The sequence below is a fragment of the Leptonychotes weddellii genome, chromosome 2 (genome assembly GCF_054177405.1).
Source record: "Leptonychotes weddellii isolate Sample4059 chromosome 2, ASM5417740v2, whole genome shotgun sequence".
Taxonomy (NCBI): domain Eukaryota; kingdom Metazoa; phylum Chordata; class Mammalia; order Carnivora; family Phocidae; genus Leptonychotes; species Leptonychotes weddellii.
In genome coordinates this window covers 146,207,953-146,231,484 of record NC_138370.1, presented here as the reverse complement: position 1 = coordinate 146,231,484, position 23,532 = coordinate 146,207,953, and the positions used below count along the sequence as shown (strand labels likewise).

Genomic DNA, 23,532 nt, shown 5'->3' with positions numbered 1-23,532 from the left:
TAGTGAAACAAAAGCAAAAATGAACTTTTGGGACTTCATCAAGATAAAAAGCTTCTGCACAGCAAAGGAAACAGTCAACAAAACAAAGAGGCAACCCACAGAATGGGAGAAGATATTTGCAAATGACACTACAGATAAAGGGCTGGTATCCAAGATCTATAAAGAACTTCTCAAACTCAATACCCAAAAAACAAATAATCAAGTCAAAAAATGGGCAGAAGATATGAAAAGACACTTCTCTGAAGAAGACATACAAATGGCTAACAGACTCATGAAAAAGTGTTCATCATCATTAGCCATCAGGGAAATCCAAATCAAAAGCACATTGAGATACCACCTTACACCAGATAGAATGGCAAAAATGGACAGGGCAAGAAACAATAAATGTTTGAGGAGGTTGTGGAGAAAGGGGAACCCTCTTACACTGTTGGTGGGAATGTAAGTTGGTACAGCCACTTTGGAAAACAGTTTGGAGGTTCCTCAAAAATTTAAAAATAGAGCTACCTATGACCCAGCAATTGCACTCCTGGGTATTTACCCCAAAGATACAGATGTAGTGAAAAGAAGGGCCATATGCACCCCAATGTTCATAGCAGCAATGTGCACAATAGCCAAACTGTGGAAAGAGCCTAGATGCCCTTCGATAGATGAATGGATAAAGAAGATGTGGTCCATATACAATGGAATATTACTCAGCCATCAGAAAGGATGAATACCCAACTTTTACATCAACATGGATGGGACTGCAGGAGATTATCCTAAGTGAAATAAGTCAAGCAGAGAAAGTCAATTATCATATGGTTTCACTTATTTGTGGAACTTAAGGAATAGCATGGAGGACATTAGGAGAAGGAAGGGAAAATTGAAGGGGGGCAAATCGGAGAGAGAGACAGACCATGAGAGACTAAGGACTCTGAGAAACAAATTGAGGGTTTTAGAGGGGAGAAGCGTGGGGGTGATGGGTTAGCCTGGTGATGGGTATTAAGGAGGGCACGTACTGCATGGAGGACTGGGTGTTATACGAAAACAATGGATCGTGGATCACCACATCAAAAACCAATGATGATGGTGACTAACATAACATAATAAAAAAAAAAAAAAGAATGCATCCCTTTCGGTAATGAAGTTGTTTCTTGCCTGTCCCTTTGGATGTTGCACGGCATTAAATAAAAGTTACCTGTATATGAAAATTGTAGCATAAGCCCATATTTCATCGAATCTAAGATGCTATCAGCTAGAAGATGCATCCTTATTTTATGAACCACTGAGAAAGAAAAAAAAAAGCCCTGCTAATTTAATCATGGCACAATATTTTATTATGGCTTGAAATTTTTAAACCTATGGAAAAAGCTCTTTGAGATGTATTTATATAGAGATTATTCTTGTATATCGCTCTTGAGCATACATATAAAGGCAAATAAATGTAAAATAAATTAATTAGGATATTCCCAAACACTCAGAGTTTGAGTCTTGTTAGTCAGTTTTCCACTCAGAGTCATTGATGTGTGTGATTTTTCACACAAGGCAGTCAGTCCTTCTTGTGATCCAAAATGGTGATGCGGTGTTTATCAAGAGTGTGCTTTGCTGTTGTCTTGGATTTTCTTCCAAGTCAGGGAAACTGGTCTATAAGTTTTAATGTGCAGGCAGTTATGTCATGACCATTCCGGATCTATCTGAGGGTCAGATGCCCACTAATTTCAGAGACGCTAACACGTGAGAAAATGCACATCTTAGAACTGATGAAGCCCCGAGTAAATCCTCAACAGTGTGAGGGTGCCCAGATCCCTTCCTGAACTACCAGAGCTGCACTCTGGGTTGAGTCTTTCACAATTATGCACTGGTGAACATATCATGCGGGTTTCCGCAGCCTGAGAAAATAGATGATTCCTAAATTACAGAGCTTCCAACAGATGGATGGCTGGACCTCAGGGTCCCTCGCTCCAGAGCGTCCAGAATTATTTCAGGAAAGGGGGCTCAGTGGATGTCACATGGAAAACTGCCCAGCCCCATGTGGCAGGCTCTCCCCCTTTGGCTCATGCTTATCAATAGTTCTGAAGCTGCCTAGCTGGGTCTCACAGTTGTCACCTTCTGCCCCTGCCCCTTGTGAAGCCCCAGTGTCCATGCCAGGGGTGTTACCTTCTAACGGTCCCAGCGATTGTTAATCTTCAGGGTGTCAGAAATGTAGCAGTTTTCATATAGAAGTGGGATCATGGTTTTCTCAACTCCTCATCCTATTTTATTTCCTGGGTCTCAAAGCATCAAAGTTTATCCCTAGAGTCCATTGAATCTGCCAAGAGACTCCCAGCTTCTGGAGCTAATAATGGGCAGTCAATATGAATGATTCATGAATTTTTATTTAGTTTCTAATATGACTTATATATTCATACTCGAAAAAGCTTCTATTTGCCAACAGAGCAGATCAAAGCCAACTCAGTCAGATTATTTTAGAGTTCCAAGTTTATATATGCAAAAGCTTTGGAAACTGCATTGACTCATTTGCAAAAGACGATGCAAGAAGACTTATCTGCAAAAGGTCCCCTTTTCAATGTGTAATTGATACTTTGAGAAATTTGCCTGAACTCTGTGCTGTCCGGGGTGGCTGTGCCTTTCCAGCCCAGAGTCATCATCCACATTGCATCATGCCTTCTCTTTAGGGGAACGTTCCTGGTCATTTGGGGACCACCTGTGTGCTCTTAAAAAACTTTCTAGTTTATCTGTGGACTTGAAACTACAATCCCGCAAGGAAAACAAAAACATCTCTGGATCTCTGAACGAACACAGTCGGTTGTTTTTTTTTTTTTTGTCTGGGCTCCCTGTTTTTCTTCTTCTTGCCAGTTTTAACTTTCATCTCAGACAGTAGAATCAACAGTCCCCTGTTACCCTGGCAACAGTGGTAGGATAATAGAATTAGGTTGTCCCAGGGCTCCATTTTGTCATCATGCTTTTGGAAGAAAAAAGGCAACATGATTATGAAATATAATTTGTGATAAATTTATGGCAGTTATTGGTAAAAGATGACGCATGTCAAATTTTCAGTGATTTAAAAAAATTCAGCCACAAGAATCAGACAGGAAGTGTGTCTCAGGATAAGGATTTCTTTAGTATATATTTTCCAGTCAGCTTTGCATGTTTCTTTGGACATTTTATTTATTTCATCAATTTAAAAAATAATGACTAAGAAAAATCTATCAGCAGGGTGGTTTCTGAGAGCATTGCTATTTTACCTCAATACATTTGAAAATTTGTAAGACTCTTTTACACATTCTGCAAGCACATTCTCATGGAAAAATAAATTGCCACTCTAGGGATTTACATTCCTTTGCTACCACATGCAGCACTGACATTCTGTTGAAATCCACTGCTGATCTGGAGAGCTGCTTTTAGTTTTCCAGGTTGATGTTTCTAAGACTGTGACTCTATTTCCCTGTTCTCTTGTTTCTATCCTGATTCTGAAAAAATCTCAAGGATAAACTCTGGTCTTTATGATACTTAGTAGGATGCCTTGAGCATCTCTGGATCTGATTCAGTATTTTTAATGCTTTATTCATTACTCTTTATTCTTGAGTGCCATGTTCATTCATTCTGTCCAACCTTTTCTCCATCCCAAAGTGGTTGGATTTCCTTTGGATGGTTCCAAGCAGAACTGTGAGAAGTAAACTTCCCGTGTGTAGGATAAACATGTGCATAATTTAATTCATTGATTATCTCTTTATTAAGAATTAAGAATGTTGGATCCATACACCAATATCTTGGAGTAATAATATAATACAGTTAGTTTAAAAAATCTGTCTACCATAAGACATATTTATAGGTATTCTCCATATTGACAGTCTGATTGAGGAAGGATGTAAAAGTGATTTTTTTCTCCCAGTTTGAAGAATCTTAGTCACACAATACACAGAAACCCCCTATACAAGAGGAAAGAGCAAAGTCCTTGTTTCATGCTTGAGAGTGAACTTGAGCTTATATAAAGCTCCTTGGGGCTAAGTGGACTGGATGTTTGAATCGCTTGGCTTTTATAAGTTGAAGGCAGCCAAGTCAAGTTTTCAACACCTAAATAGGTAAACTTGATTTATCACTCTTTGATTTTTTTCTGGGACTTGGGTTCTACGGACAGAAGACACTATTTACTCTCTAGCGTCCCACAATTTGTAATGTAATATAGATGGTGCCTTTAATGACACCAATAGCATTAGTCGGATATTTTGCCTGAAAAGTAAACCACTGTTATTTCCTACCTCACATATGGACCAGAAGCAAGACAGAAATAGATGGAAGTAATCATGTCAGTTGTTCCTTGCCTGTCTCCTAAAATGTGAGGTCAGCATGTTCTGACATGAAAGTCTAACTTAACCAATTTCTTTTTTTTTTTTTAAAGATTTTATTTATTTATTTGACAGAGAGAGACACACAGCGAGAGAGGGAACACAAGCAGGGGGAGTGGGAGAGGGAGAAGCAGGCTTCCCACTGAGCAGGGAGCCCGATGCGGGGCTCGATCCCAGGACCCTGGGACCATGACTTGAGCTGAAGGCAGACGCTTAACGACTGAGCCACCCAGGCATCCCTTAACTAATTTCAACTCAGGAAATATTTCTCTGAGCACTGTTTATCTGCAGAACACTCTACAAGATATAGAGGTGAATCAAAGATGAAAATTGAACTATGAAAGTCCATTGTGGGAAGTTGTTTCTCTGGAGACTCTTTATTGATCTTCCTTCATCTGTGGTTTGTGTTAATTTTAGAGTTTATATAATTATCCAGTGGAAATGCTGGGGTGCATGTTGAATCCAGAGCTGAGCAGCCCAGGATTCTAAGACAGCCATGCCTACTCAGGGTCCATAGTGACAGGATATAAGCCAGTACCTAAGCCTCCTGCCCCCAGTACAGCACTTAATATATGGTAAACTCTCAGTCCAGAGATGTAAAGAGTGAACAAGGTCTTGGAAACTGGAGACCTTCTCCAGGACCTTAGTGAAGACAGACTCGTTGAGCCTTAAAGCCCTAGAATCAGACCAGAAACAGAATGGGATTACCTTGACTCCCTGTCAGATAATTATGCTCATCTGGTTCCATTCTTCTCACTGTCCTCCAAACAGTGTGTACTGTCTATTTAGCTAGTTAAGTAACTTATTGATAAGAATTTATGGCTATCATTTGTTGAGCAGCATGCTAAGCACTTCATATACATCATTCTATTTAATTTTTCCAAGCATTCTATGCAGTAGGAACTACTATTTGACAGATAAGGAAACTGAGGCTCAAGGTCATTCAGAGGATGGCTGATCCGAGATTCAAACCCAGCATTGTGTGGACCCACAGCCCCCATTCATAACTAATGTATAAACTAAGAAATCCTCCATCTTTCTTGTTATATAATAAGAAAATAGTCCTGTTTTCAAAGAATACTTTCTTTAATGCACTTACTTTCTTTTCTGACTAGAAGTTCTCTGCACTTCAAATTAATAATTGAACTGTGAATTTTGATTTGCAAAGTCATGTTGATTAAGAAGGGTTCAATATTCTATATGCTGAAAAGTTTCAGGGACACTTTATTTTCCCTATTTCACTGATGGTTAGTGAATCTCTTTTCCCTTCCAGTCACCAGCATAGTTAGAAAATAAAAATCAATAGGTTCTCTCCATCCAAACAGGAGTTCGGAAAACAGCACTTGGGGAGTGAGTCATGGCTCATTGCTTCTCTGTTGACAAGTGTTGCTGGAGAAAAGACAATCACTCTGTTAATGACAGGCAGAGTTTCTGCTTCACTTCCAATGACCAAGTTTTACTGTTTTCAATACCAGAAAACAAAACAGTGAATGTAATAGTTATAAAATAACAGCAAATGGAGACATGTTGTATATATTTACTATGATTCAAGGGATTTTTAAAAATTATGCTTCAAAAGCCAGGAATATGGTTAAAATTACTTCTCACCATGCAGTGGTAATCAGACACAGAATAGTATGTGGGGCAATATTTGGAGATAGGATGAGTAAAAGAATAATTAAATTTTGATGTTCTGCTTTCTCTACAAATAAGGAAATAATTAGATATTCTGATTAAAAAACTGACACCAACAAGAAATACCCAGGCCTAGGTCTAGCTGCTGGGTTATCATTTCTACTGGGAATTGAGCAAGGAATATTTTTTTTCTTTGCATTGATCATTAATAGTATTTCCCAAAGTAGTTCTAGTTTGGTTAATGCAACATTCTGCCCTCTATTTAGCTTCTAGAATATATAATTTACTATTTTAAATGAACAGATGCCCATTTGTATTAAATTTATGAGTATTTGAAATATTTCTATATTGGTAATATGGTTTACAAGTTTTTGTTTTGTGTTTTGAGGGGGTTGCATAAATTAAGGAATTGGGTTAAGAAGGAAAGGTCTTGTTAGTTAGGTTAGTTAGTTGGCCCTTTTTAGAAAGGTTTCATAGAATAGGAGTTGTAGTTGTCTTCAGTCATTCTGCCTTTATTTAGTTCTTTGAACAAACCTGCTGATTTTTGGCCTCAGGGCCTTTACATGTGTCTCCACAGCTGAGGAACTATCTCCGACTGCTCTTGCCTACCTCAAACCTTTACATGATCAATCTCTTCTAGTTTTGGTAGACTCTCGTTTAATGTCTCCTTTTCAGAGAGGCTGGTTGAGACTATTTAGTGTAAAGTAGGCTCCCTTCTTTTATCATTTCTTGTTACAACCGCCTCTTTTTCTTAGTAATGCTTGTTATAATTTCTATTATACCTTTATTTGTTTATTGTATGTTATCTAATTCTACAGGCAGGGAACATGCCTGTTGTATTCACCCGTATAGATCAAGCAACTCTCTGGTATTTTTTAGGTGCTTGATAAATATTGTTAAATGAATAAATGATTGAAAGAGTACATCTGAAGGAAGAGAAGAAGGACCTTCTTTCTGAAGGGAGGCTGCTAACCTGGCAGAGTGAGTAAAATGTAGGGAATAATAAACTGATAGTAGGAAAAGGTGGCAAACGGAGTAGTTAGAAGTTGCTGTATTAACATCAAGCAGCTGGGAACAAATTGTAAGCAGAATGAGAGTGGAAAGTGTTGAGAATAGTGTCGATGTCTTCTATTGGAGAGGACTGTTAATCTGGTTATTTCACGGAAATGGGATTATATATTAGCTTAAAATACACTGCATTGAACTCTAGCTATTTTGTTTAAGCAGTGTTACCAATGGAAGGCATGGGCATAATTTTACATATCTTTATATTTACCATAGTGTCTAGCTGTGTCTTATCCTTGGGTGGCATTCAGTAGATACTTGTGGAATCCTCATTGCCTGAATGAAAGAATAATTGCAAAATTACCTGCTGAAAAGAGCAGCTTAATTCTTATATCAGCTTAAGATAAGTATGTGAATTACAATTATCAAAATGTATTCTCACACTTGCAGATACTCCCTTATACTTGTGGCAGGCTGGTTTCCAGTTTCCGGACTTTCAGTTCATCCTTGAAAGAGAGATGACTCTTAACTAGTCTCATTATTTTAAAATAGTATATAAGTATATAAATATTAGATACATATACATATGCATGTGTATAGCCACATATACATGTAAGTATATAAATAGGCATGTGTATAGTACCTATGCACAGAAGTATATAAATATTAGATATGCATACATATGCATGTGTAGGTACATATACACACACTATATATTTTTAATGTATATATTTAAAATATCACAAACTTTTTAATCGTTCTATTGAATTTTTTCTATCCTTCAAGTATATTTATTGGCTGTAATCTTGTGTAGCTCTTGTCTTGCCTTATTGAGGCTAAAATTAGTTGTTTCCATCCAGAGGACACATAGTATATATACACATCATCACAAACACATTGAGCAATATGTTCCAGCTACTTTGCAAGCACAACTCACTAGGGCAGATATTGTTACCTCCATTCTACCGATGGGAAAATTGAAGATTTGGTTGGTGAAAAGAGCATTCTCACTGAGGTATGCTGGAATTTGAACCTAGGCTTTTTGACTTCAAAATTCTGCTCATGCTATAGCACTCTGTCCAATCCAAACATCTAGAAAAAGGGAACTAGGGCAGATTGCATGAGGAGTTCAGGGCAAAAAATAATTGGGACGATCACAGAATTTTGATTTTTTTTTTTTGATTAGGCTAATATTCATGCCCCTCCCCCCCCACTCACTTTGGTGTATTTTAAAGATCTGGACATTTGGGTATAAAACTGAATTATTTTTCTCTTCTTTCCCAATAAGTATTTCCTCACTTATGTTCTCTTGTTATGTACTTTGACTACATACTCTTTTACTTTGCCAAGTTAAAGCCTCTTAATATTGTCACTTAGAGATAGTTGATAGAGTGCTAGCTCTTTCTCTCTCCCTTCCTTCCTCTCTTCATCTCTCCCTGCTTCTTTTTTGGCATTATATAGAATTCTCTAATATTTGATTCCTAATTCAATTAACCATGAGGCAGAGATTTCTATTTTTCTCCCATCTTTTTCTTCAGTGAGAGTTCTATATGAAGAAAACATTCAGAATGAAAGTCATCAACAGGGTTCAAAGCTGGGAAATTATAACATCACTGAAATACTGCTTTTTGACTTGACAAAATAAACAATAAATTGGTAATATGCATTGTTAGCACTGGTGAGAGTGCAGTAAATAGGAACTCATATGCTAGGAGAAGTGTAAATTTTACAGCTTTTCTTATCTGTAATTGGCAATTTATGTCAAAAGCTTGACATTAAAAAAAAATTCTTCCCTCATCAACTTTACCCAAAGGAATGGACACTAAAGAAGTACTTAGATATATCTGCTCTGATTTTGAACAAGAACATTCAGTGCAGCGTTATTTTACTAAATATTTTAAATAATTTAAACATCTAGCAATCCAGAAAGAGAAAGAAAATATGGTACAACTATTGGAAGGACTTCAGGCTTCAAGACTGCTGGGGTCATCCAGCTAGCAGATGGGGAGAGGGGAAGAGAAAGGGCATGGACAGGGGACTCTCTCTCTTAACTGCCTCGGCCCACAAATGATGCATTACTTTTGCTCACATCCCATCAGCAAAAGCTAGGCACTTGTTCCTTTTCCCCTTAAATGGCAAGAGGCTGGGCAATGTAGTTTTGTGACCATCAGAGCATTTCATCTTCATAGAGACTGGAAGATATTTCACAAAATTATTAACATCTCTAGTGAGGTCATTCGTGACTTTTCTTTTTTGGTGTGACTTTTATTTTCAACGCTGTGCAATTATTGTCTGAATTTTCTAAAATAAATGTAAATTCAATTTATATCAGATAAAACTATAAACATTAAGAAACCTTGAAGTGCAATATGAGGGCCAGCTGTGTGTCCTCCCTTTGGAGGTGCGGACAGGTTGGGGCACTCACCATTGTGTATGTTTTAATATGGCCTTTTATCTTAAGAGATTGTTCAGTCACTCATCAAAGCGTCAGCAAATCCGCTGAGCACACCATTAAGAGGTCCCTTCTCTATGCCTGGGTGATTTGGTTATAATATTTATTAATACAGGTCACGTGGACTGCTTTGCCTGATCTGGCTGGCTTGGAGGATTTTCCATTCTTCCCTCATTGTTCCATTAAGTTTCATTCCAAAACCTTTCCCTTTGTCCAAGAGAATGTTTGCTGCTAGCAGAAGTGGGAAAGTAACAAGGCAAATGTTCTCTCTTTTCATAGTTTTTTAAAAAGTTATTCTTTAGCAAAATCACTTGTGCATGAAGATGCAGATTGAAAATGCATCTTATACAATGCTGATGAAGTCTAATATATGATTAAAGAGCTAGTTTTAAAAGCTCTAGATTGGCATGTAGTCCACTGCCCTTTTTATTTTTTATTTATTTATTTATTTTTAAATTTTATTATGTTATGTTAGTCACCATCAATACATCATTAGTTTTTGATGTGGTGATCCACGATCCATTGTTTTTGTATAACACCCAGTGCTCCATGCAGTACGTGCCCTCCTTAATACCCATCACCGCGCTAACCTATCCCCCCACCCCCTCCCCTCTAAAACCCCGTTTGTTTCTCAGAGTCCATAGCCTTTCATGGTTCATGGTCCAGGTCCACTGCCCTTTTTAAAGATCACCTGCTGACAGTGTGGGACTGTCATAAGCACTGTGGGAAGACCAAGACTTGTCCCATCCTACACATTAGATTCCACATTTTATCTCTGGCCTCCACCCTGGACAGTGAATTGTAGAGATACTTTTCTGCTAAGATCCTTTTCAACACTCATGGTTGGCTTCAAAGTTGAAGTCTTTCATTTCCTTGCCCCCTACTTACTTTTTGTTTCATTGCATGCCACTTTCTTGCACTTGTCCTGTTAAAAGAGTCCACCATGGCTGTTTAATATTTAAAGGCTGGGATCATTTGCAGGTTTTAGTTTAAAGGTAACCATAGCACACACAGACACATTCATTATTAATAGCAGAGATGCACTGTAAGTTCTTAGGAATCTTCTTTCCTTTCGATGTTAGTTTCATATGGGTGTTGCTGTCAGGAGAATGAAGCTCTCATATTGCTATGTGGCAAGTGGACTCTTGCAATAACAAGGGATCCAGAATTATGTGAAGTGTTTATGTGGGTGGAAGTGATCATGCTGAAAAGGGACATAAAGGCAGAAAATGACAGGCCACGGAAAGTCCGGTTTCGGATCGCATCATCTCATAGCGGGCGGGTTCTGAAGGAAGTGTACGAAGATGGGCAACCGTCAGGCTCTCTCGACTCCGAGTGTGCCAGCATCTGGGGGATAGATGGACTGAGTGAGTCTGATGGACAGCAAAATGGCCACATAGGATCGGAAGGTGATGAGTGTGAGAACGACCAGGATAACTTGCTGGTGTTAGCAAGGGCTGCCAGTGAGAAGGGTTTTGGTACAAGAAGAGTCAACATTTTAAGCAAAAATGGCACAGTCAGAGGCGTCAAATACAAAGTGAGTGCCGGCCAAGCTCTATTTAACAATTTGACCAAAGTACTGCAGGTAAGTCAATGCACTCTGCTCCCCCTGGGCTTTGTTCCTAACTCACCTTCTCAATACCTCTCTGCCCTCCAGTTGAAAGCAAGCCTCTCTTATTCATGACTCCTACATACTTCATGAGTCACTCCCCCATCAAAGATATTGTCTCAACAGCCAACGATTAAAAATAGGGTCATTATGCTTAGCAAATTAGATGGATTCCCAAAGCCAAATTTCTAACATTTGAGTGGTCTTTTCTTCCAGTGTGCAGTGACTAAAACAATGCATCTGTTTCTTAGCCAAGAAAAAAAAAATGACAGACTATAGTGTTCAAAGCATCTGAGCACAATTTAGAAGTTAATTTCTGGTTTATCATCCTTGAGATACCAGATTAGCATTTATCATCTCTTGTATAGATTTTAAACCAGAGAAGATGGAGTGCTGCATTCAGTGTAACTAGATTCAGTTGGAATGGTATGAAGCTGTAAAGATGAACTTGGACTCTCTCCCACTGCTCTGGAGGTTGCAGGTTTTATCTGAGGTGCATTTCTTCACTCATTTGCCCGTGAGAACTCTAGAATGGCACTTGAAGAAGTTATTCCTCTATAAATATATAGACTGAGATCCAGATTTTATAGTAAAAACATTAGCCTTGAAAATGTGATAGATTCTCCACAGTAATGTAGAAATGTATTATTCAGATCCTGGGGCCTTTGGTAATGATCTAATGTTTAGACAAATTTTTGAAATTGCCCAGAAGCATTGGTAAAATGATTTTCTGTTAAAAACAGGCATCATTATTTCAGGAACAGAATTCATAATCACTATCATTAAGGTAGCAAGCCAATATTTTTCATTGTAATAAGGTTTTATATGATTCTCAATATTTAAATAAAATCTCCTTGATGAATTATTCAGTGCCTCTGCATTATATAAGGATGCAGTAGTGGTAGGGAGAAAGTGGGTTTTTTTGTTGTTTTTTTTTTGTTTTTAGGGAGAAAGTGTTTTAACCAAAGGTATTTGATTATTTTTCATTTCAAAGGAAGTATTTGGAAAGATCACATCACCAGGATTTAAAAAAAAGAAATTAAAGGGTAAAAACAGTTAAGATCAAGGGTTCTTTTCATATATAGAATTTATCCATGAAAGATTTCACTGATTAAGGGTGGGGGTGGGGAATCAAAAATTAGAAACTGATGAGTATGTTTGACTAGGCTGGAAAAAATCTTGTATAGATTTCCAGAGATGTGACTATTAGGTTGAGATCATCTTGGTAGCCTCTGTGTTTCACCCACTGCAGAAATTATTATTGCCAAGGTGTAGACCAAGACTCCATAATAATTAAGTTTAAAAAATGTTTGCATTTATTGTGATTAATTTAGCTTTAACTTGAACCATGATGGCAAAGTAATCAGCATATTGTAGGTATTCAAGGATTTTGACTATCATCATTAGTTTCATCGTAATCATCACCACTGCTGTCATGGAATGTTCTCTGATTTCTCCAGGACATAACATAAGTTAAAGGAGCTCTTACCTTGGATGGTGGCTGCCAGATGCACTATTTTAGGGGGCTCCCTTCACATCATTGTGTAAACGGCACCCCTTGGAGGGTGCAATACACCTACACAGAATTATATAGAGAGCTAACTTGGATGCTTGCTTCTTACTAAAGGATAGGTATGTCGTAAGGAGTGACAAATGTCTTCGGCATGTGCCTTAGGGTGACTGAGTAGGTTTCCCACAATGCAGTAGCAGGGAAGCCCCAGGGACTAAAAATAGAAGTTACCATTCAGTTACTCCTATGGTTATGGGACCAGATGTGACTCTTCCCTGGATCTCTGTATATTTTCTATATCCCTTAGAAAGTAAGCAGCAAACTTAATTGGATGTAACCATAATGTAGCAATTTTTCTCAGGGAGGAAAAAATGAGGAGTGGTATCTTAGATATTTGATTAAGGTTTCAATGCACAATCTTATTGAAGCAAGGAACTATAATTGAAGAAACAGGTCTTTATTCCTGTTTTAAGTTATAAAATCTTAAAGCACTCAACTTGAAACTTGAGAGGAAACACTAAATATAAATAAAAGCTTCCAAAGAATCTGTAAATCACTTGGCTTCCTCTCTGTTAGTTTCCCATTCTGTTATTCCTATCTCGTAGAATATTGGCATGTACCTTGCAAAAATTTCAACTGTGCAGAGAGTAGTCTTTGAAATTATTTGCCTCAAACATTTATACTTCTTCAGCAGTACTTTTTTTTTTTTTAAAGATTTTATTTATGTATTTGTCAGAAAGAGAAAGAGAGAGCACAAGCAGGGGGAGCGGCAGACAGAGGGAGAAGCAGGCTCCCTGCCGAGCAAGGAACCCAATGTGGGACTCCATCCCGGGACTCTGGAATCATGATCTGAGCCGAAGGCAGATGCTTAACCAACTGAGCCACCCAGGCCTCCCTCTCAGCAGTATTTATTTAGAAAATTATCTATAAAAGAGATGTTAGAGCAAATTCCCATTTCACTTGTTAATTAGTTTACCCTACAGAATTCGGGATGATTGAGGATGTGCAGTATTAATTAAGGTTTTTGTGGGTAGGAACGGACCAGGAGGTAAAAAGAGAAAAGTCACTTGGATGCTTAGGTGGGCCTTATAGAGGGTGGTTCATTGTTTCATTTGTGAATCACTCAAGGCCTCCAATCACTCAAGGTCTAGATTATGGCTCTTCAGATACGGGTGCTTGGCTTTTGCATTTCTCCCAGAAACGACAAGAGTATAATGCTCAAGAGAGGCCGGTTTGGAAATCTGAAAACCTGAAATCTAGTTGTGGCCTGGAAATATGCATTTATTAGCTGCTGTTTAGGTTGTTTGTACATACACTAAAGTTTGAGAATCACTGATCTAGCGTATAAAAGGGAAATTCATCCAGTTCACTAGAGTTAATAAAAATATTCCTTAATGTCCTTTATGTCTTCACTATTTAAGGGGGGAAACAAAGAAGTTATGTATTGATCTGTTATTTGTTCTTCTGATCATGTTAGATCACCAGGAAAGTCTTTCCTGAGCCAAAGATAACTAAGGATATCCTGACAGACTTGTTTCCTACTGGTATCCTAATTTATCAATTTGTTGATTTAGAAATGGTTCCTGAAATTACCAGTACATTCTGATGTAGGTGTTCTGTTTTAGTTCTTTTTAAGATATTCTGCTGAAAGGATAAGCCTATCTAGATAAATGATTTTACTCCTCATAACTGGAAAATTTTAGAAAAAATTATTTTTTATTTATTTTTTAAAATTAGTTACTTCATGGAAGACAAATTAAAAAGCCACTATATAGCTCATGGCTCTCATCCACTCAGTGCATGATTAGATTTGAGATACACCTGGATCTTAGTGGCAACATATTTCCAAAATTTCTTGGGGTGGGTCAGTGATGCAGATAATCAAGGTCATTTGTTTTTTTTCTAATATTTTCTTCTGAGATTAAATTTCAGATGGTAATTAAGAATCAGTAATCTTATCTTGACCCTATCTTCAAACATGTATAATCTGTTGTATACTCAGAATCTTTTTCTGTAATTCCTATAATTTTAATTGCCTCTTTTTACAAAAATTTTTTTTAAAGATTTTATTTATTTATTTGAGACAGAGAGAATGAGAGAGACATAGAGCACATGAGAGGGGGGAGGGTCAGAGGGAGAAGCAGACTCCCCGCCGAGCAGGGAGCCTGATGCGGGACTCGATCCAGGGACTCCAGGATCATGACCTGAGCTGAAGGCAGTCGCTTAACCAACTGAGCCACCCAGGCACCCTCTTTTTACAAATTTAAAACTACTATATTAGAGAAAAATAGATGCAAAAAAGGAAAATAGTTATACCATATATTATGCTGGCTCCTTTCTAAAAACTCAAACATATAACTTTCATCTTTGTATTTACTTGAACATCTGTGATTGATGTGCTTATAATTATGACATTTTTAACATTTTAAGATAAGGAAAATAAAAATAATCATACATTTGCAGAACAATTTGCATTTTGCAAAGGTTTTCACATACATTATTTTACTTGACTGTACCAAAGATTTTTGTGAAATAAGCAGGAAAATGACTATTATAATGCCTGTTTGTAGATAAGTAAGTGTCAGAGAAATCAAGCGTCTGGCCCAAAGCTAGTAACATGAGAACCCTGCCTTTGACTGTTTAGGCTTTGTTAGTTTTTAAAAGTACAATGCTATCTATAAGAACACTCAGCCTTACCTTTTGAAACGTTATAATTACAAATAAGAAGATTGGTAAGACTAAATCATATCATAATATACTTATCATAGTTAACAATGTTATGATATGATTTAGTCTTTTGAAACTTCAATATTTGTGTAGCAGATTTAAAAATCTATTGTTTATTGAACATTCAAATCTTCACCTAGGGAAGGTTTTTCTGCAGAATTAAATAGCTTCCACTCAGTTTTAAATTGTATTTTCAAAATTTAGCAAAACTTATCATCTCTATAACATCATTTGATTAAATTGTTTTGAGATTGAAAGGAAGGGGGTGATGGGTTAGCTCAAGGAAGACCCCTGCTCAGCGTTGTTCACTAACTTTAGGTTGGATGATTAACAGAAATTCCTGGCTCTACGTATTATTATTCATCTCTGGTTCACTTCATCTAGCTTTGGCAATAGAATAATATTCCAGTGAAAACAAGGTGATACTCTTGATGACTCCTTGGTCCCGGTGGCAACAGTAATACTAAATATTGATTAAGTACAGAATGCACTGTTCTTATTATTTATGTGTATTGACATTTATTTCTCATAGCAACTTTATGAGGTAGTATCATTATTAATAATAATTTGAGCATCTTCTCCATGTATGAAACATTGTTAGAGGATTCAATATCACATTTACTCAGAAAAAATTCTTATGTAATGTTCTATCAAAATAAGCATTTACTGGGGCGCCTGGGTGGCTCAGATGGTTAAACGTCTGCCTTCGGTTCAGGTCATGATCCCAGGGTCCTGGGATCAAGCCCCGCATTGGGCTCCCTGCTTGGTGGGGAACCTGCTTCTCCCTCTCCCTCAACTGTTCCCCCTGCTTGTGCTCTCTCGCTCTCTCTGTCAAATAAATAAATAAAATCTTAAAAAAAATAAACATTTACTAATGAAAATATTGCCTCTTTTAGCTATCAGGAAGTAGGAAGAAACTGTAGGATTTTTGATACAATTCCAAATGATGCAAGAAACTACATTAAGAAATTAGGTGACTTGTTATCCAAAAAGCAGGGAAAGAAGCACCAAAAATGGGCTGGTACTACTGATCTATTTTTTATGTACAATTAAAGGCTTGCCAACCGATGGGCCTGAAGGTCCTATTGTTCCCAGACAGCGAACTGGTCTTAAACTCAGTTCGGCTGCTCACCTATTGAATATCAATACTCGAGAGATGAGTGATAGGTTGTTTTATTCAGGAAGACTCAACTTGGAAAGACGGTGGACTAATGTCTCAAAGACCATGTTCCCAGTCTAGGCGAAGGCGGGGCAGTGGAGGGATGTGTAAAGCAGAAGGCTTGGGAAATGATGGGGGCTACGTGCAGGAGACGCTGATGCTCAGGTCGTTAATCATATGTCAACGTGACCCTGAACAGGCTGGTTGGTATCAGAGGCAGCTGTTTCTAATGGGGTCAGGCCTTAGCTTCCAGGAAAGTCTGGTCCTTTATTCCTCAAGGCCCGTGAAACCTCAAGCAAAGGAGGCTAGTTCTGCTTCCAACCAATGAACTGCGGTTAGCAGGCAAGGAGTGTGTAAGCTTGAAGCAATTGTTCAAACTAGCTGGCGTGCTGTGACTGTGACCACCTTCCACCTACCAACACTTTGCTACTCGAGGCCACAGCTTTTGACACTGACACTGTTGAGGACCTCAATAAATGTTCTTTCTTTGAGTTAATGAATTAAGTGAAATTCTCTTCCACAGTGATTATTTTCTTCTTTTTCACCCCCTCTGGGTTTGGAGATTTCCCATATTGGATAGTGTCGGGAGCACGTCAGGAAGGCGCACACATGAGGAATGTCTTTCCACAATGTCAGCTTTATTCAATCAGAAAGCAAAGTTAAATCACAATTACGAAGCAGGTTCAGGATTCCAAACTCAATGACAATTCACCATGGGATTCAACATGGCTTCTTATACGGCACACAGAGCAGGACAGAAGACAAGCCACACAACAGACACGATAACAGAGGGCGCAGGAAGTTAAGGAACCCAACTTGAAGTCAGTCTCTGGGCGCACAGTTGAGATAAGGCCTTGGTCTGGTCCTGGTCAGCTCTCAGCACTCACTGCTCCTGATGTTCAAGCAGTGAAGGATCTGGGTTCTGTTCGGAGATCCATCAGACAGGACCTTCAGCGGCAGTTGCCTTTTTTAAGTGGTCAGACACAGAGGGGTCAGGTCTGAAGAATCTGATAGTTTGTTGCCAAAATCCTTCCCCTCTTAAAGGGATTTCATCAGTTTCGGGTCTTTGCAGACCTCCTCTGGTTCTGCTCATTATCAGTTCTGGGGGGTCAGCTGACGTGGGTCCCCGCGATGTCTCCTAGCAGCGGTACCTTACCTGCTTGCGTCATGGCTTGACACAGGCCCCTGCTTGACATGAGAGACTCCATTTTGCTCTCTACAGATAGGAATTGATTTTGCATGGTGAAGTGTCAGTAGCTTGCTCCATTAAATTCTTCCTGTTGTAGGTTATCTTCTATATTCATTCAATCATTCTTTTAATTACCATTTACTACATATCTATTATGGAGCCGTCACTAAGCTAGATAATGTGAGGACTAAAACCCAACTCCTGCCTTCATGAACTATTCAGTGGTGTATTGTGAATGGTTGTATAAAGTGATTTCTGTAAGAATTCAGATACAAAACTTGACTTTCTCTTCCTTTTCCAGAGGATTCTCCTTCTCTGTTTTCTTATTGGCCTAACATAGCCTCTGCACCCATTCTTCATTTCTCCAATGCTTATCTTTTCCTCCATTTAGTCTTTGTCTTATTAGACCATCATTTTGTTGTAGTCCTTTCTTCAACTTCTCTTGCTTTCTTTCTAATTTAGTTCCATCTCAAGGTCCAAGAACTGAAGGGTGATCTGCATAATTAATGACTCTTACCTTGATCCTGCGAGGCTCCAGAAGTCAGTTAACAGTGACTCTGACCATGAACATTTATCCAAGTTCCATGAATCTTAGTACAACTTTCTCTCATTAGTTCAGTGAATATCTCCTTGGAATAATTCTCATTCTTCCCTATTCATCAAAGCACTTTTATCATCAGGACATGGGATCATCACGACATTTTAATTCGTGGAAGCTTGAAGCTTAATCCATTAATTTACCTGAATTCTGACTTTAGAACAACATGCTGAGCAAACCCACAGATTCCACAAGATGACTGGAAACTGCTTAATGAACTCTTACTGACAACTAATGGTTACCACATAATTAGGAAATTAGCATCTGATGTTTCTAAACATTAAAAACAATATAATAGCAGGACTAGACAAGCATCCTTTGGGTGGCCCTACTCATGCTTACAGAGTTTCTGATATTTTCTCTAAAACCCAGTACTTTGAATTTTGTATAAAAGCAATATAAACAGGGGTGCCTGGGTGGCTCAGTCATTAAGCATCTGCCTTCGGCTCAGGTCATGATCCCAGGGTCTTGGGATCGAACCCTGCATCTGGCTCCCTGCTCCGCGGGGAGCCTGCTTCTCCCTCTCCCACTCCCCCTGCTTGTGTTCCCTCTCTCGCTGTGTCTCTCTCTGTCAAAAAAAAAAAAAAAATCTTAAAAAAAAAAGCAATATAAACATTTAATAGTCTATAAGTTGACACACTATATAAATGTGTCAATTCCTCAATCGCTATTGCCTGGAAGGAATTTTAGAAATTACAGACAGATTAAAATGTCATACAGAAATTTTTGTTAAGGGATGTTGGTTCATGTGCACAAGTCTATTCAAGTAATAATTAGGATGTTGTTGCTCAGTTTTATTTTTGCAATAATTCATTATCTCACCTAATTTCTGACAATTTATGCCTTAGAACATCTTGTTAGGAAGAAAGAGATAGATGCACATTTTGTTCATGTAACTCTTCCTCATAGTTAAAAAACTAATTGTAGAAGTATTCCTTATTTTATTGATTCCCAAACAACAAAATTAACATTAATTCCCAACCTCTAGAGCTTTCCCCAATGAAATCTGAAACGAGTTCCCATACATGGAGGGCAGGAATTGACCAGGGAAAGAGGCAGGCCACTTCAGATCGGTAGAAGGCAGGTGTAATAAGCAAGGGAACCTACATATGAAGCTTGTCTTGAGCAGCCACAAGATGAGTGGATCTCCATACCTGCCAGAATTTCAAAAGTTTACATAGAGGCCTTAACTGGCTTCAGTCACAAATACTATCCAGATGACCTCAACACCTTGCTCTCTCAAGGCTGCCTCCTTGAAACAGCTCCCATTGTGGGAAAGGTGGGCAGAGCATTCATTCCAAGAATAGGGGAGGGCGTGAGGAGCCTCTGACTGCCTGTCAGCCGACAGTCATGTCTTCTTGATTAACTCCTCCAACAGTTAGGCCGTGAAAGAATTAAGTTGCCCCTTTTTTGCACCTTTTATGTAACTGAGGGTATGGAATTGAAGATCTTTATTATATGAAAAGTCTGAAAGCTTGGCTCGTCCACAAAATGGGTAGAGTAGTGAAAGCCAGGTCACTGATTGGCAAGAGAGAGTTTTTGTCAGAAGAGTAGGCGCAGGGGAATTATGTTCTAACAAGTCAGTGGAGCTCAAACAGGGGGAGAGAGTGCCAATCTGGAGGAGACTGAATGAGGGTCATTTTAGGAAGGGAGAAGAGTTGGGTGGGCTGTGACCTCAGGGGAAATTGGCAGGTCTCACGATTGGGGGGCGGTGGGCTTCATGGGTTAGAGCAGGGGCCGCATGGACAAGCTGTGGGATTGCCCTGCTCATGAGTGCCCCAGAAGCAGCCCATGCTGGCAGAACAGCTGTGCTTACCTACATGTGACCTTGGATGTAGAGCCAGCTTTGTGTGTCCTCTCGTGACAGACTCGTGAGGCCTTCCTTTGACAGCTGTCAGCACGCTGCTTGGGAATCATCTGGCAGAGGTGATGCCCTCTCATGTTTCAAGATTCTGCTGAGCTCCTTCCAAACTATTCCATGTGAACACTTTCCTTTTCAATGACACGGGACTCCTGACTTTCCCCAGAAATAAAGAGCAAGGCCTTTGGCATCCACATTAATTACATGGTTATACAAAAGATAAAGCCTGCGGTATCCATATGTAGGGGAGACTGAACAATGATAATTACTCACCTGGTATATTACTGTCCTATTTCTATTGAAACAGATTGCCACAAACTCGGTGGCTTACAATGACACAAATTTATTACTTTTTAGTTCTGGAGGTCAGAGGTCTGGAATGGGCCTTATGGGACTTTCTGTAGGGCTGTGTTCCCTCTGGAGGCTTTAGGGAAGAATCCATTCCTTGCCTTTTCCAGCTCCTGGTGGCTGGCCACATTCTTTGGCTCCTGGTCCTGCCTCTGCTTCCAGTGTTATGTCTCCTTTTCTAACTCCCCATCTTCTTCTTTCCCTTCTAAAGACCTTTGTGATTTGTTCTGGGCCTACCTGAAGAATCCAGGATAATCTTCCTGTCTCAAGATCCTTAGGGCAACGATGTCTGCAAAGTCTCTTTGGCCATATAAGGTACTGTATTCGCAGGTTGTGGGGATTAGGACAGGGGCATTTTTGGCCAATCATTGGTCTGCCTGCCATACCTGGTAGGTGCAGTAAACTTATTTTGTCTGTGAGAATACTATGGCTTTGTGGTCGGTTAAATGTTTTTCCAATGTGTGTCACGCATCAACACACTTTTGCCACGGCCATGTGAGGATGCAGCCCTTGACTTAAGTGTTGGCCACATGACTCCCCTTGGACAGTGGGATGGTAATAGATGTGGCACATGCAATGGCTGAGTTTTCCCTCTTGCACCCCTTCCATCACCAAGAGAAGGGCATGCTGCAGGAGGCTGGCAGGTCCTAAGACAGCGAGAGACACGAAGAACAGACCTGGACCCAAAAACAGTTTGAAGCCAAATCGTGCATAGCTTAGGCCAGATCTGCCTATTGCCAGCTAAACAGCAGACTCATGAGTGAGCAATACATGCTTAGTGTTGTACTGTACTCTGTTTGGGGTGGTTGGTTAAGCAGCAGAAGCAAGCTGGTACAAGTTCACGGATACTGAGTACCTTGCTCAAGGTCACACGATGGTAAGTGATGTAACTATCGGAAAGTTTGACTCCAGAACCTGGGCTCTTATCCACTAAGCAGCTAGTGCCCAATCACTCATTGGATGCCTGAATTTTTTCTATATTATCTCTGCCAAGATCTTACGAAGTCTAGGGGCAAGAGATTCAGAGTCTTTGGCAAGATATGGATTCAAGTCTCACCATCGTATGGGCATTGAACCTATCAAAACTGATCATACCAGGATAGGGAGAAGGCCATCTCATCTACTTCCATGAGTGTAGCTTAAGACTAAATTAATATTTTTGGTGGCCACATCACACTGGTGTGATGTTGGCTTGTTGACTTGTTCAAAGATCTTTTCTCAGTGAAAAGATTCATGAGGTTAAATCTTTCAATCCCATAAAACATCTGTTTTTATTTAATATAATACTCATTAGCTTTTTTCTGTGTTTATATACAGGACTCTATGTTCAACAAAATTTAATTTTATTGTGTTAGTCCAAGATGTTAATCCTTTTGGACTCTAGTCTTGTAACTAGCTGTGCCTTAGCCCTTTTTCGGGAGTCGATGGAACACAGTTTTGATAATGGCAAATTATCAGTGTGGAATGATATTAAGTGAGTAAAAAGAAATAAAAGAAAAAAAATAAAGCATCCCTAATGAAGTAGCAAATGTACTTTAGTAAGTGTTAGAAAGCAATACATTTAAACTAGTGGTCTTTTTTTTTTTTTAAGATTTATTTATTTATTTATTTTTTCCATTTTTTTTTATTATGTTATGTTAATCCCCATACATTACATCATTAGTTTTTGATGTAGTGTTCCATGATTCATTGTTTGTGCATAACACCCAGTGCTCCATACAGAATGTGCCCTCCTCAATACCCATCACCGGGCTAACCCATCCCCCCACCCCCCTCCCCTCTAGAACCCTCAGTTTGTTTCTCAGAGTCCATCGTCTCTCATGGTTCGTCTCCCCCTCCAATTTCCCCCCCTTCATTCTTCCCCTCCTGCTATCTCTTCTTCTTTTTTTTTTTTTTTAACATATAATGTATTATTCGTTTCAGAGGTACAGGTCTGTGAACTAGTGGTCTTTCTCTAACACAGAAGAAAGAGAGAAATGAATGATGTGTAAGTGGTTGTACCACGGACTGTGTCAGCCTCAGAGGGTTCCAGGGGTTTCCCTTTATGAGGTTCTTTAACAATGATCTTTACACATGACCCATAGAGTGCCAGAAACTTGGTTCAAGAAGGGAGTCATTTGTCTCCTAGGGGTCATGGATCCTATTTCCTACAATCTCAGGAAAATAACTGAAATTTCTGGGAAGCACGTAGCTTGTAGTCATGCACAAATTTTGTATGTTGGGCCAATTGAATCAATACTCAGTAGTATTGGGCTTCTAGAGTCATGGAACTTCATTCACAATTAAAACTCAGTAGCAGGAGCCTGAAGTCTGAAAATTTGCCTCTTGTGCTTTTAACTATAGTTCTAGGACAGCATAAAGTTATGCACATTTGTCAGGTAAATGAAAGTATTAGGAAATCTCTTAAAGGGTAATGCAAATAAACCAACCATCCTTTCCTGAGGTGACCACCTCTCTTCTTAATCATACGAAAAACTAAATCATGGAACCTTGAGACACAACATCATAGAGTCTCTTAATTAATCACAACTGTCAGGGCTCCTCCTCTAATTGTGGGATTTTTCTTTTCATGTAGATTTTTTTTTTCTTTTATTATTCCTCTTAGTTTGTGCCTACTTCAGCATCCTCCATGGCCAGTGCTTTCTGCCTCAGTTATTAAGTTGGCTTTCTCAAGAAGTGTTTTTCGTATTTCTGAGATTTCTGGAGATGAATCTGTACCCCTGAAGTGGAGACTTGGTGGTGAGAGCTTATCAGGATTGAAGCAGACCCAAAGCCTGTGCTGGAAATTAGGTAGCTGCCCACTCAGTGTGCACCACAGTCCCTTCCTCTCTCTTTTCCTTCCCTTGTTTCTGTTGGAGGTATAATGGTGAGGCAGAACCCACCACTCCTGGAAACATCATTTGACTTGATTTTTCCATACCAGATTAAAGGTGACTAATAATTTGCCTCCTATTTCTCAGGGTGGACAGGAAGATCCTATATTAGTCATCATTGGGGCTTCTTTCCCTACCCATTGTGATCTGCAGGATATGCAGGGTTGTGAGAGGCCAGAAAACCTAGAGATGGTGCTGGTCATGGATTCTGGTGCATCTGTCTTCATCTCTGCTCCTTCAG

At 39.1% G+C, this 23,532-nt stretch overlaps 1 protein-coding gene across 13 annotated transcripts in view; it reads left to right on the top strand.

The window, feature by feature from the left end:
* Positions 1–23,532, top strand: part of GRXCR1 (glutaredoxin and cysteine rich domain containing 1) — a 291,367-nt gene that overhangs the window by 161,028 nt on the left and 106,807 nt on the right. The window contains exon 1 of one of the 13 annotated variants that reach the window (XM_006727319.2): positions 10,120–11,002. The exons of the other annotated variants lie outside the window; for them this stretch is intronic. Coding sequence (XP_006727382.2) covers positions 10,493–11,002 — 510 coding nt within the window. The 5' untranslated portion in view covers positions 10,120–10,492. Of the gene's footprint in view, positions 1–10,119; positions 11,003–23,532 lie in introns of those variants that run through there. 13 annotated transcript variants of the gene reach the window in all.